This window comes from Mytilus edulis, chromosome 10 (assembly GCF_963676685.1).
Source record: "Mytilus edulis chromosome 10, xbMytEdul2.2, whole genome shotgun sequence".
In the NCBI taxonomy this organism is placed as follows: domain Eukaryota; kingdom Metazoa; phylum Mollusca; class Bivalvia; order Mytilida; family Mytilidae; genus Mytilus; species Mytilus edulis.
Genome location: NC_092353.1, coordinates 33,962,066 through 33,977,364, shown reverse-complemented (window position 1 = coordinate 33,977,364; position 15,299 = coordinate 33,962,066). Strand labels below are relative to the sequence as shown.

The window sequence follows — 15,299 nt, the reverse complement described above, 5'->3', positions numbered from 1 at the left end:
CAACTTTGACTTTTCACCTAATTCCAATATCAACAGTTTAAAAACAACAGACCATGGTAATTTAAAAAAAGTAAGAATATTTTCCGTATCAAGTTAGTTAGTCGTATTAAACAACCGTACGATTGACAAGATATCGACACGCAATTACGACTACATCGGTTACTGTAGTTTTGTTTCTTTGTGGTTTATAGACATATCGTTTTTATTCATCGGGAAAGAAGACAAGATGGCGGATCTCGGAGAATTGATACTCTAAATTTAAAATCGATGGTGATCGCTTATCTAGCGGAATAAAACTTTAATATCTATGAATTTGAACATTTTTATACAGAATGAACATAATATCAATTTTTGATTTTTTTGCGAAGTTTCCCTTTAACCCTTTGGGCGCCAAACCGACAAAAATGTCGTTTACCGCTAGCACGCCAAAACGACATTTTTGTCGTTTTTTATTCAAATTAAGTAACATAAAAAATATATATCAACAGCAGCAGTTTGATGCTCTAAACCTATATAGTTTTAAAGAAAAATAACGTAACATGTTTCAAGTAAAAAAAAAACATCTTCTGATGACGTCATGGTCAACTATGACGTCATTTTTCTGGGCGTAAAGTTAATGATGGACGACGGCGATTCGGGATCCGAATATGAATCGGACATACATATTTCAGACTCTGAATCAGAGGGAGATGAAGAACTGGATGAAGGAATTCCCATGAATAGGGGACCGTGGTTCCCTGTATTAGATCCAGGGACTTTTTCATTGACGGAACCAAATTTTCATGAACAAACTGGACCGGTAAATTTTCTGCCAAATTCACAAATTTTGGATTACTTTATGAAATTTATAGACAAGCCGGGGAGAAGTGTTATCGACCTGTTAGTTGCCGAAACAAATCGATATGCCACCCAGTGCATTGATGAAAAAAGTCGACCCCCAAGAGTAGTGCCAGAGTTTGCACGATTGAAGAACTGGACTCCTGTGACACGCCAGGAAATTCTGGCATTTGTTGGACTAGTTCTTTCCATGGGTGTTGTTAAGAAACCTACATATGAGTCATATTGGGAGAACAATCCTAGATCATGGTCTATGGAAACACCAAATTTTGCCCAAGTAATGTCTAGAAATAGATTCCAGGCTATCTTGCAGTTTTTGCACTGTAACGACAACGAGACAGCAGTGCCACATGACCAACCAGGCTACGACCCACTCCACAAAATCAGTCCTGTTATAGACATTTTAAATCAGACATTTTCAGAAAATTACAGGTACATGAACGATAAATAAAGTGTCCGATAGTACTTTTTTGTTCAAGAGAATACAATACATCTTAAGTTATGAGGAGAGTGAAGATATTATATATGTTGTTAAAGAATGAAAATTTTATTACATTGTAAATAGGAAAAAAGACATTGATTTCAAATTTAAACATTTCTCACATTTTATTACATTGTGTAACCAGAAACACATAATACATTAGCATTGACTTTGTGTATAAAACTTGTTCAAAGTTAATTACAATGTTGTCATTACTGTGATGAAACAAATGAAAGTGGGCAAGAAATAAAATCTAAAAAATATATATATCTGTTTACATGTTTTTTTTAATTTTAAATATATACACTCTACGCGTGCATCTATAACAACGATTTTTTTTTATTCAAAAACGTAAAGTTTGCTTTGAATATTAAAAAAAAATCACCTACTGTTATTATTCTTATATTTTTACAGACTTAACCAGGATGTTTGTGTAGATGAAAGAGTTGTGGGATTTAAAGGCCGACATCAGTTAAAGCAATATTTGTCCAACAAAAAGGCACATAAATGGGGGATTAAATTGTGGGTTTTAGCGGAATCCTACACCGGCTACACCCACCAGATTAAAGTATACAAGGGTAGACGAAACGAAGCAAGAAGTGAAAATGGACAGGTAAGGTCAATTATTGCATTTGAAAATGGACATGTTCGGCATGCATGTTGTAACTTTTTTAAAATGTAAAGTTCCTTTACTATATATTTTTTTCAAGATTAAATTCAATAAATGGGCATAACGCGGCATAGTGATAGCATATAGTTATGTTTTTAGAAATAATATACTTCCCTTGTCCATATTTTATATGTTATCTTGAAAGAAATCGAACAGCCGGTCACCGTGAAACACTTTTCGGTAAACCAGCCTTCGTTTTGCCTAATAGAATCACTTGTTCGTGTTTATCCCCTGTTTATTTCAATATATATTTTCAGGATCTATTGAATAAAATTAGTGGCTTAAAACTTCAATATTCTCGTGGGATTTTCTCGCTGTATTAAAGACCCATTTGTGACCTTCGGTTGTTTTCTTCTGTTTGGTAGGGTCATTGTCTCTTTGACACACTCTCCATTTTCATTCTCATTTTTTCTTACACGCCAGGACTTCACAAATAAAAACATATAAACTCAAAGCATTGTTTTTTTCAGGGGTACCAAGTAGTGACGGAGTTGATGACACCTCATTTAAACAAAGATCATCATGTTACAGTTGATAGTTTCTTTACAAGTCCCAAATTGGTACATGATTTGAAAGATAAGGGTACATTCTGCACAGGAACTGTAATTAAAACCAGACGTGGCATGCCAAAAAGCTACCGCACTGCTAAACTTCAAAAAGGAGACATGACAGTGAAATATCAGGGACAACTCATGGCAGTTTTATGGGCAGATCGCAGACTTGTTACCATTCTTACAACAACTGGCTCTGCAAGGTAAATTTAAACGTATATTAGATACATGCATATTTATTTTAAAATACAAATATTGGATATGATCGCCTATGAGACAACTATCCACAAGAGAACAAATGAAGTACACAATGTTTCATCAAAGTAATGTTGAAATTATAATCACTATAATATTATTGCTTCTTTAATGATAATTTGATCAAATATACTATGATCGAAAATTAAAATCAATACGGTGACATGTTTAATGCTGCACAAGTTAAAAATGTCGGTACAGACACCACAGAAACTTATTTCAATTGAAATAAATTAATTTTAGAACAGATGATTGTAATCTAAAACAAATAAAATCTGAATATTGAGTTTACTTTTTTATAAATGCATTTTCGACCTTCTTGAAAATATTTTCATGTTCTTGAAGAAAACTAAATGTTTATAAATTTGTAGCATGATTAACACAACAAACAGTAGAGGAAGAGATTTGGCCATTCCATCCGCTGTTAAACGTTATAACTTTACAATGGGTGGAGTAGATCTAGGGGATCAACTTCTCTTACAGTTTGAGCCAAATTTTAAAAGCGTGAAAATGTGGAGAAAACTACTTTTCCATCAACTAGTTACTGCTGCAGGTAAAAGATAAATTGCAAGTTTAGAATATATAAATGTTTGTCGAAAGACATTGACATATTTCTTTATAAAATAAGGAGAATATTGATTGACAATGAGAAAACTATCAACAAAAGTCATATGAAATGGATCGATTCAAATTTTTATATATCGAAATGGATTAAAAGATAATAGAAAAGCTACATATAAACTTGTATAGTTGTTACAGCAGATTTCAGTGAGTATGTAGCTAAAGGTAATCTCTTTGGTTACCTTGCTTGTTAGCTGAACCGTGAAGTCATTGTTAGGTTAGCTAAACTTCCCTCCTTTAATAGTAGACTTGCCCAACAGAAAACCAATCTATCTCACTGTGGGACTAAGCTACTTTAAAAGGATGGTAGTATAACTTACCTAACAATAACTTCACGGTTCAGCTAACAAGCAAGCTATTACCATTAGCTACATACTGACTGAAATCTGCTGTAAAGACATCACATAACCTGTATAGTTGTTCAAGAAGTGAAATAACCCTAATATATATTTATCAGTAACTGGCCTTCTCTTTCATATATTTTTTCACCTGGATTTTTTTTTTTCGAAATGCATTTATTTATTCGTGATTATTTCAATTCCTAAATGCGTGTATACAAGAACAAAGGTTAGACACATTGTCATATGCTGAAATATTTTTTTGAAATGTTTTTTCTATCATTTTTCTTTATATTTTTTGCGTATTTGACATGTATCTTAATCGAACAAGCCTAAATTCATTTTGTATTCAATTTTGTTTTCTTCTTTTGATTTACTCGTGGAAGACATTGGTACGTATATTAATATGTATTATTTTTATTCTTCGTTTTCAGTTAATGCCTTCATCTGTTACAAAAGAACTTTTGTTGTTGAAACAAAACTAGACCATTTAAAGTTCCAACAGCAATTATGTCAGGATTTGATAGGAAATCATAGAGATGGAAGTAGAAACCAACAAATAAGAACAGTCAGGCTGGAGCATCGACAGTTGGGCAGAATAACTGAGAGGCATTTCCCAGAAAGAATACCAGATGGTAAACGGAAGAAATGTGTGGTGTGTGCTGGGACAGACAGATTCAAGAAATCCCGTATTCAGTGGTGGTGTAGAATTTGCAAAGTTGGACTCTGCGTCGGCAGGTGTTTTAAAAGATATCACACCAGAATCAACTTTGAGGAATGAGAATACAACTTTTAAATGTTGAAAGTTTTTGTCTTATAGATCAGCATGCAATAAAATCTTTTTAATTCTTTCATAATTGTTTTTATAATTTTTTTTATAATACAATGATTGGCAACTTCATGATGAAATGTTTGATTTTAAAGGCTTCTCACCATAACAATAAAAAAACAGTAAAATTCTGCTCTTTGTAAATATAATATTTAATGTTCCATATGCGTGCCATGTCCCATGTGTGGTCTAATTATTCCATTAACGTTAACAAAGTGCATGTGCGTGTACGTCGCATGTTGACGTTACGTTACGTATAGTTTATAGTAACGTCATTCACATATGTATGGCAACGTAACGTTGTAACAAAACAACGTCCCGGCGCTGAAAGGGTTAAAGGTTGAAACAGTGAAATAAAGCAAAATTTTATAAAATAAGCATACGAGACACCCACTTTCCGAATGAATGTCTTTATGTCAGTGCAAAAGCTCAATTTGAGCTCATTTTTAATTGTTACTAATATTTGTTGCCATATTGTTTGACCAAATAAATCAGACAGAACTCCGTCATTACACTATCATACTATACATATAAGTAAACTTTCTTCCACATTTGAATCAGCAGTTTTCATCCCATATTTTTTTCATATTTTTCATATACATTTTGTACTGCAATTTAAAACTTGTGGCCACATTGTTAGGCTGTAAATTTTCAGTTTCAACATTATGTGAGAATTTCACACCAGTATTTTTGCCATATCAGGTTTCAAATGGTTGAGAATTTCTCAAGTTTATTCTTCTTATTTCCTATAAATCAAGTGATTGGCTTATTTAGCATCATGGTTCCATACATTATATGATTAAAATGGATATAAAAATAAACCCGCAAATTTGTAATTAAAAGATTTGCGGAAGTTCCAAATGTTTGTGACAGTTGGACTACAGAATACAATGATGGTAAACTAAAGATTGACATGAAGTCAAATGACCTGTGTTTCTCTGCCTTCATTTTTTTTTACATGAATAAGGTTCTAGATATTAGATCTAATTCCATTTATGAATTCATCCAGCTTTTAACCAGATAACAAGACATCACACCTTGTCTGCATTACTGATCATGATTGAATATGATTGATTGATTAATTGATGGTTACATAACATCCAGTGGCAAATGTTCAAGACAAGATATGTATCAAGTCTTTAAGACAAAAAATTAACTATGAACTATGAAAGGTAGTGATAAACTTTTGAAGATTTAGATATCAAGTCAGTACCTTAGGGTTTTGATTGCATTCAATGCAATCCTTACCCAAAAATATAAATACTCATCCCTCACAGCCTAATGTGTAGTTAAAGCCAGGAAGATGTTATATGATAGATTTAAAATACACTGTAAAGTTTCAATTTCTAGTGACCAAAAAGGTGGTTGCACCATACCTTAAGTATCACAAACATCAATTATAGTAAATAGTAAAATGGTAAAATAGCAAGCTTTGAGGAAAATACAAGAAAAAAATCCCTCAAATGGCAAAATAAAAAGTTCAAGCTCTTCAAACAAATGATAAACAACTGTCATATTCTTGACTTAGTACAGGCATTTCCTTTTGTAGAAAATGGTTAGTTGTGTACACCTGGTTTTATAGGAGTATTGGTGAAACATCAATAAACTGGTAGATTAACTTGTATAAGCTTAACAATTACAGAAAGATGGATAAACAATACTCAATTGATACCAATTCCACTAACATGAAGGCAGAATAAAACAAACAAAAACACATCTTGTTTTGAGAGTTGTATCTCATTCCATACATGTCATACAAACAATCAACTTCAATAAGTGTCATAAACAAAAATCTAATGAAGAATATTTACTGTCAAATTTACAAAGTTAATACACATATTTCCAAGTCCTATCTTTTGCTGGTATTTCTCCTGCCCTGCATTTTCTTTCAAATTCTTGCTGCAAGGATAAAAAAATATATTTTTATATGACAAAGAATGCATGGTATAATCAAAGCAGTCAATTACGGTTAACTGGGATCAGTTGTTGGCTGTCCCATTTACATTTCTTGTCCTATTTTCCCCCATGTTTTACTGAGTATTAGTCCATCACTGAAGATCATCTGAGGAAACCAGATATCTTGGTCATATCTACTGAGATTAATTAATGTTGTTTGATCATATATCTTATTTTATCAGAGATTTTATAATCATATTATTCATATTTCATAATAATCATTTATAATTTTCTCAAGGTATAAAAACAAACAAGTTGAGTCAAATCAGGTGCTTAATATTGTTCATCTGTCAGTTCAGAATATTTGTAAATTTGTGTTTACAATCTCATCACTCTCATGTCAGTATACCAGAAGACAATAAATTATGATTGAATCTACTGTATTTATATTTAATGCCACATGGACATTTAGGGATACATGATTTATTTAGAAGCTAATTTTAGCTTTGAACTAGCTCTCAGTAACTACTAGCACTCTCAAATCTGCACTTTATATCTCTAGTGTCTTTAAGTCAGTTGACGAATGAGTTGTTGTTTATACTTTGCGTCAATGTTATGAATCAAGCCATTTCCAATTGGTTTTCAGAGTTTGTTCAAACATTGTGCTATTAATATATAAGTACTGTGATTGTACCACTGTCCCTGGTAAGAGGAGGGTTAAATGCTGCCACATGCATATTCCATGTGTCTGTTAAAAGTCAGGAGCCTGTAATTGATTCAGTGGTTGTCTTTGCCTGCTGTTTGTCACATTTGTTTTTGTTTGTTGTTTATTTATTCATTTTTAAAATTGTTTAACATAAAGATTAGGGCCTTTTATATAGAACTAAAAAGATTGGGTTTTTGTTCATTGTTTAAGGCTGTATGTAGACCTTTAGTTGCTTATACAATTTTAAAAATCCTCTTCATTTAGATAGTTGTCTCATCAACAAGCATGCATCTACTTATGTTATAAAGTTGTTTTTGTTTACTTCAAATTTAAAGAATTATCAGTTCTCATTATTAGTTAAAATCGAGAAAAAGAGTCTTATATTTTCACAATAATAAAAGTAGCAGACTAATCACTTAGCAGAAAGAATAATTTTTGATACATACCCTTGTGTAATAAACATAACTAAATAACACTGCAGGAATAACTCCTAGAAATAAACCACCAACTAATCCAGTTTTCTTTGTTGGACGAAAATGATCATACTGTGTCGCTTTCAATGCTTTAAACCTCTGTATTGCTGGATCAAACTGAAATTACAATATGGGATTTTTTGTTGATTATGATTTTGTAATTTTCAATACTAAATAAATACAATTAAAATGCAGCTGAATTCTTCCATTCTGTTATGGGGAATCTCAATAATTAACGACAAGAAGAATAATCTAGCAAAGGGAGACTTACTTAGCGACAAGAAAACAAATTTCGTCAATTTTCTTGACAAGAAGTCTAAATATAAATTAGTCACTCAAATAGATATTAAACATTAAATTGAAACATGCATCAATGTGTGTGTGTTTTTTAATATATTTACATTATTTTATTATGCTTAATATAGAGCACGATAAACATTTGATTGTTACAAAAATAATCAGATTAATACATGCATGAAAAGTGTGTAATGGTGTATAAAAAACTATCTGAAAATTCACTATAAGACGTAGTGATACATGTACACGATAGTTACAACAACATTTAAAAATTTATAAATACAACACATAATCAAGTATGGGCTTTGCTCATTGTTGAAGGCCGTACAGTGACCTATAGTTGTTAATTTCTGTGTCATTTTGGTCTCTTGTGGAGAGTTGTCTGATTGGCAATCATACATGTACCACATCTTCTTTTTTATATATATAATTCATTGATCATGTTGACCTTTTTCGATAAATATATTGTTTATAGAGATTTTTTTCATGCCAATAAAGTTGTCTTTTTGTCACTATTTTATTGTACTTGTCACCAAAAAATATTTTATTGAAACCATGTCTGACATGCATGTATACATGTTGAAATATAATAAAGTGTTTTTTTCCAATTTTAATTTATTAAAAAAATGTATATAATAAGAATATGACATTAATGTACAAACATCACCAAGGGGAAAAGCAACTCAATACACCTTATCGCTATTTGTTCGCCATTACTGGACATCACACAGGTTCCTGTAAATGTTGACGTCATAATACAAAATTCTAGATCAAAATTCAGACCCACAATAGAAAAGTGATTGTTGTATGACGTCACTAGTCCAAGTGGGACAGATTCTCTGGTCAGCCGGTAATAGCGATAAGGTGTATCTGATAGCGCACTCCCCAATATTATAAAAATAAAACAAGGGGAGAAAACTGGATACAAGTTTAAATCTGAGGGTTGTTACTTGTAATGGGGGCTAAGGGGTTACCTTCATAACCAATTAAAAATGATATAAATTCTTGACAAATGTACCTTGTGTTGTATTTAGGTATTTAGAATGAAAAAAAAATCTGAGACAAGTGGATGCGATTCCTATCCTCAAATATACATTTGAAAGATAATTTTTTGCAATGTGTTTATATATATATGTTTATTTGTCCAATTTGGCATTTTGTTTTGCTAGTCCGAAACTATTTTAACAAATGCATGATCTTCAAAAGTTTAGTACAATATATTGCAAACAGGAATAGTTATCTATGAACATACTGGGAATTCTGCTTTGAACGGATCAGTGACCTTCCTTTGCCATTCAGCTTTTAGAGCAGCTCTTTGCTCTGATCGCCGCCGTATAGCGTCCATTTCAGCATGGCTTAAATCATACAGTTTATGTGGATCCCATAATTGGACCCGTTTCCTTTCTGTCATCTCTAAATACTTAAATAGGTTAAACTTCTACTTTAGAGAAAAAACATTACAGCTGAAAAGTAAAACCGGAAGTAAACCTAACAATTGTGATTGAATAAAGGCAAGGTTATACCAATTGGTCAAAACTAATGAACACAAATGTTCTAATATTGATGTGGAATAAGATACTAATTCATCATGGCCATGAGAACATACTAGTTTGGCATATTTTTGTTAGTTTTAAAGTGGATGTTTTTATTTCTGTGCAATAATAATATCTCTACGTACTTCACGGCTCTACCTTTTATTCTTCAAAGTCTCGCGGATATTCGCGGGATTTATAAAATTTGCAGTTTTTCAAATTGAAAGTAGACCTAATGAGTAATCTGAAAATGGAGGAAATAAAATGCACAGAACATAGTATGGTTATGTTTGAAGTGTCTCAGAAATTTTTTAAGTCTTGAATAATACACAAAGTACTTAAACACCATTTATTTTCAGACAAAGGTGCCTGCAGAGCCAGTGACAAATACTTGTGAAATAGAAAATAAAAAAAAACCATGAACACAAATTATGATGGAACATAACTTGTTAAAACAAAATATAAAAATTCTAAATGGTATATTGTAATGTACATTGTGACGTCACAATTACTTTGAAAAATTATGCAGGACTGCCAAATTATTAACTCTTGGACAATAGACAACTTTCGTGTTCGATGCATTTCCGTTAAAAACTTTGGTTTTAGTAAACTTCATTCGTGTGTTATAGGGTATCGTCACTTCCATTCCAATGTTGAACGAGTGGTTGGAAAACTATAAAGCTATATTGCGTGAATTATTTGACAAATTGAATTCTCATAATTTTCTTTCAGCACTGCTGTCATTAGGAAATATTAAGTACCTACAGAACAAATCTTATTTTTAGTTTATCCTGCACAATGACGATCACTAAGAAGCTTGATAAATGTTTATAGTGCAGGGATACAGGCGATCCCCTCTATCTGGTAAATGACGCCATAAAGGCGTGCATAATTGACGAGTTTTCTCCGGTGACAGACAAACTTGGAAGTGATCTATTTATACTGAATACACCATAACACTATAATTTCAGTATTTGGAAGTCTGTCCCGCTTGACCCTGGAATTTGTCCCACTTGAAATGTTGATGTTATCATGGTCATACAACAATCACTTTTCCATTGTGGCATCAGATATATTCAATTATGATGTCAAAATTTTTTACGTGAACTTTTATGATGTCCAGTAGTGGCGGACATATAGCAATTGGGGGGGGGGACACGTACATTTATATGCGCGAAAATTTCTATTGATCATGTTGATCTATTGTTTTATCTCTATGATCTTTACTTCAACATGTTCAAAGGCTAAATCTCTTGCATTTTCTTCTTGATAACTGACAATACTGAAAATGCATATGACATTCATAAAACATGATCTGAAATAAAGTATGTTTTGATTTTGAGTTGTCAAACTTTATATGAATCAGATGTGTCTAGATTGCTTCCTTTGATCATGTTGATCTATTGTTTTATCTCTTTAATCTTTGCTTCAAAGATCTACTCCCAGTGGAGACAATGTGATTTTCTGGTAAGCAATATGCTATCCAGTTACACAGATAAAGAACATTGAGGGAAATCATCATGATCATATGTACACCTTGACAGATTTAACAATCTGAAGTAATCTGCAGATGTTTGCCAATTGTCATTTTGATATATCATATACAAATTAATGGGAAGTGATCTGTAAGGATAATGGAAATCCTGAAAAAAAACCTTTAGTTTGGTTGTTGCCATATCCTTCTGCTTCTTCCTGGTAAAAAATCCTATATTCAAACAGTGCTCTCCCCAGGTCCTTTCTTGAATGTGATGCTTTCTTAATTGATTTTCTTATAGATCTTGTTATAGACATATGATGGATGTGAGGCTATAATTTTTTAAATAAAAACATAGCATTTCAAATTTTGAATAAAACAAAAAAACGTCTTTGCATATTGTCTAGCAACACAGAAAATCTAACTTGGTAAAATTAATTTTAAATGTTGGCAGTAATAATAATTAAAACTATGTTCATCATCGTTTTTTTTCCTTTTTAATATCAGAGCAAAAAAATAAATATAATATACATCAATAAACGACAACCACTCACTGAATCACAGACTCATGACTTGCGACAGGCACATACAGAATTTACAATCAAGTGCATTATTCATTTTGTTAAATTTATACATATTTCAGAACAACTTTGCTATTTGAAGACTGGAACTAAAGCTGGACCTAACTATGGAGTTAGTTTCTATGTGTGTCCTCTATCATGTGGATTTTTCAAACAAACACAGTATGTATAAATAAAGGATTAGAAAGCAGTCAATTATTTAGGATTTAGTAAAATGTCAACCAGACCATGAAATAATTTTATGTTTGCTAATGTAGTAACATTTGCTTTTCATAGAACATCTAGATACATCAATATTTAATATAATGATGAGGTAAATTATGATCCAGATAAAGATTTTATTTTATTTCAGTACATTTTGAGACAATATAATGGTGCCAAATGATGTTTATTTATATTATTATCACAGTAAATTATTTCCAATTCATTTCAGAATTTCTTCCACAAAGTGTCCTCAGCATCCAGATGAGATTGTAGATTTACAGGCAATATTTTTTGGCAAGAGTTCTGGTGAAAAAAGGTATATTGGAAATTTAAAAAATTATAGTACTGTAAATTCATTATTGTTCGTTGGATACCAATTTTCGTGGATTTCGTGGTTACAGATAAACCCTGAAATTAAATGTTCAACGAATGACAAATTTTCTATAAGCTTGTATGCAGACCTTGGCAGAACCACGAAATGAAATATCCACAAACATTCAAGTGTTCCTTTATCCACGAAAATTGGTAGCCACGAAAATAAATGAATCTACAGTATACTATATAGGTATGTTGTTTTTCTACTTTGGTATGAATACATAGAGATTTGGGGAAAACAACACAATCAAGCGTAAAAAAAACTCTGGATGCATTATTATTAACCTGTACTAATTTATCATATGCCCTATAAGTAAATTACATTTGTAGTTCTAATTTAAAATGGTAGAAATGTTAAAAAAATTGGAAAGAGTTTTGAATGTAAATTGAAATGAAAATTTGAGGTCATCTTATTTTTTTAGAAACATAGATCTAATATTTTTTGGGGCAACAAACAAAAAATAATCTACAGAAATTGACAATATTTAAAAACCACATTATCTATATCAAATATTGTCAGGAAATAGAAATAGAAGTGATCAGAAGTCGTTCTTCTTTTATGCAATTTCACAAATAGTGTCAAATTTGATTAACACGTTGTAAAGAATTGCGCTAATATTAACGTACCTTTTTGCGGTACGGCCACTATCTTTGTGACGTCGCGTAATTGTAATACTTTATGTTGTATTGAATAGAAACGTATAATGGCAGACGTAGTTCTATCTTTAACGCCTTATTTAACTTACGATCAAATACACAACGCAACGCAATAGATAGACTTGTAAAAGTGTTAAACTATTCAGACGTGAACAGTTAAAAAATATTGAGAGACTTTAACTATAATTTTATTTCATTTATGTCACAATTGATCAGACATTTAATTTCAAATTTACGAATTTTTCATATTGTATTTCAAATTTGAGTTAAATATCATTTTCTGCGGCCCCAGAATGTAAAGAATTGCGCTAATATTAACGTACCTTTTTGCGGTACGGCCACTATCTTTGTGACGTCGCGTAATTGTAATACTTTATGTTGTATTGAATAGAAATGTATAATGGCAGACGTAGTTCTATCTTTAACGCCTTAGTTAACTTACGATCAAATACACAACGCAACGCAATAATCTACACACGTATACTGAGTAATATCTGATTAAATTATTCCCCTATCTACATTGACCACATCTGCAAAAGCTGTTTACCTTGGAGAATCAATAAGCCTATTCGTTTTTTTAAATGTTTCATTTAAGAAAAGGATAGATTTTTTTTTAGAGCAAGTACATTTTCTGAAAAAAATGATAAAGTTTAATGTTTCTTTTTGATGTAACATGTATCAAAAGTGAAGGTCCAAGATGACAGCCACTTAATATCCCAGGTGAATGCTTTCTCTACCTTAAGATATTTTAAGTTTAAAAAAAAAAAGGAAATTAGTTAGAGATTAAGTGTCACACAGAATGGTAAATGTCTCTTATCTAACCCTTATACATTGTACATTTTAAATGTGCTATAATGATTCAGTGGTGAGAATAGTTTGTAATCTATTATGTATTTTAAGGAGATACCACAGGTGTCATGGAAGAATTGCTGGACAGTCTTGGTGTGGCCATAACTCAGAGAAAAAGGTAAATTATAAATGTTAAAATCAAGTCTTGACATATTTTTTTCTATTTATTATCAAATATTTATATTAATAGTACATGTATTACCGAAGAATCAGTACCTTTGTAGATTTTCTTATACATGTATGTCATGCTATTTGCTTATTTAAACATGGGTAAGTTTTATATTAGTCAATTTTTAAACACCTTGCTATCTAAATGCTCTGTGTTAAGATAATGCCAAATATAATGCCTACCCATCTCCAATATTTATTGGAAGCTGTAGTATCTGGGTCAAAGGACATTTTTCTATTATCTACATTTGTTAGATTAAGTTATCATTATTGAATTTTACTTTTCAGTCCTCAGTTAAGCCTTTGGGTGATCATAACCATCAAAATTTAGAGAAGCAGTCAACATCAGACAGTATGACACCTGCCCATCAGAAGCTGACAAAAGCACCACCAAAACAAGATAACAGCAAAGAATCACCTTCAGATTCTTCAAAATCAGAGATAAACAAAGCAAGAAGCCAATCCGATTCCAAAGCAAAGTCACATGATACTGAGGCAGATGATGATGACATCGTAGATGGCGTTGTTAACTTGAGTATTATTGATGACTCAAATGAAGCTGATCAACACTCCTTTGAGAAACAGAAAAAATCAGCTGAAAAATATAAATCAAATAAATCTACAGAAGAAGAAGGAATGAACCAGGCTATGGCTAATTTGAGCACATATGATGAAGAAGAGTTTGAAGATAATCCTTTAGACAAAAGTTATGATTTAAAATCAAACTCTTCTGGTTCTTTGCCAAGTCCTGGTTTTACTGATAAAGATGGCAAAAAATCACCAAGAACTGATATTGCTGAGAAGTATAGCAAATATAAAATAAAAAAGAAATCATCATTAAGCCCATGTCAACAAGATAAAGAGATTTCCACTGCCAATTACCATGAAAGCAATACAAAACATCAAAGTCCTAATTCAGATGTAAATTTGCCTCTTTCTGAAAGAATCAGACTAAAATCAAATGAAAGTATAAAGTCTTCTTTATCAAGTTGTTCCTCAACGTCTGAGGATGTTAACTCACCTGGAAGAAAGTCAGAAGTTATTGATTTGATAAGTGACAGTGATGAGGATGAAAGTGAAAAAGAGGCTGGGTTACCAGAGCAACCAAAAAGATATCAGCCTCCATCTCAACAGCAGACAGCAAGTCAACAAAATCAGAAATCAGGATCAGAATCTATCATTAAAGATGCTGTCCAACAAGCACAAGATCAGAGAAGTCAAATGAAATCTTCACTCCCTCAACAGGTGACACAGAATATAGTTCAAGGTCAAAAGCCACACACTCAGTTCATTGCACCAAAACCAAGTGCACTGACTTCTGCAGATATGTACAACTTACAGCTAGATATTGATAGAAGGACTGACTTACAGAGACAATTAGAAAGGTTGAAGGTAGGATATTTTTTTAAGTGAAATTACAAAAAATAATGTCAAAATGTCAAGGAGTCAGCTATCCATCAAAATTTTATAAGTCAATGCTTTACATCTCCTTACCTACATTTTAT

At 31.8% G+C, this 15,299-nt stretch overlaps 3 protein-coding genes across 3 annotated transcripts in view; 2 read left to right on the top strand and 1 right to left on the bottom strand.

The window, feature by feature from the left end:
* Positions 1 to 380: 380 nt before the first annotated feature.
* On the top strand, positions 381 to 4,914 carry LOC139490965 (piggyBac transposable element-derived protein 4-like). Its single transcript, XM_071278132.1, has 5 exons — positions 381 to 1,269; positions 1,733 to 1,931; positions 2,459 to 2,742; positions 3,166 to 3,347; positions 4,188 to 4,914. Exons 1-5 carry the CDS (start codon positions 578 to 580, stop codon positions 4,532 to 4,534), a joined length of 1,704 nt encoding a protein of 567 aa, XP_071134233.1. The 5' UTR covers positions 381 to 577; the 3' UTR covers positions 4,535 to 4,914.
* Positions 4,915 to 6,300: 1,386 nt separating this feature from the next.
* On the bottom strand, positions 6,301 to 9,449 carry LOC139490964 (NADH dehydrogenase [ubiquinone] 1 beta subcomplex subunit 4-like). The gene is made up of 3 exons (XM_071278131.1): positions 9,207 to 9,449; positions 7,631 to 7,774; positions 6,301 to 6,481 (listed from the first exon to the last, which is right to left on the bottom strand). The coding sequence occupies exons 1-3, from the start codon at positions 9,363 to 9,365 to the stop codon at positions 6,410 to 6,412; spliced, it is 375 nt and encodes a 124-aa protein (XP_071134232.1). The 5' UTR covers positions 9,366 to 9,449; the 3' UTR covers positions 6,301 to 6,409.
* Positions 9,450 to 9,664: 215 nt separating this feature from the next.
* Positions 9,665 to 15,299, top strand: part of LOC139490970 (transcription termination factor 2-like) — a 58,301-nt gene continuing 52,666 nt past the window's right edge. Inside the window, exons 1-5 of the mRNA XM_071278142.1 lie at positions 9,665 to 9,764; positions 11,604 to 11,703; positions 11,975 to 12,061; positions 13,678 to 13,744; positions 14,083 to 15,186. Of these exons, the coding sequence (XP_071134243.1) occupies positions 9,722 to 9,764; positions 11,604 to 11,703; positions 11,975 to 12,061; positions 13,678 to 13,744; positions 14,083 to 15,186 (1,401 nt within the window). The 5' untranslated portion in view covers positions 9,665 to 9,721. The remainder of the gene's footprint in view (positions 9,765 to 11,603; positions 11,704 to 11,974; positions 12,062 to 13,677; positions 13,745 to 14,082; positions 15,187 to 15,299) is intronic.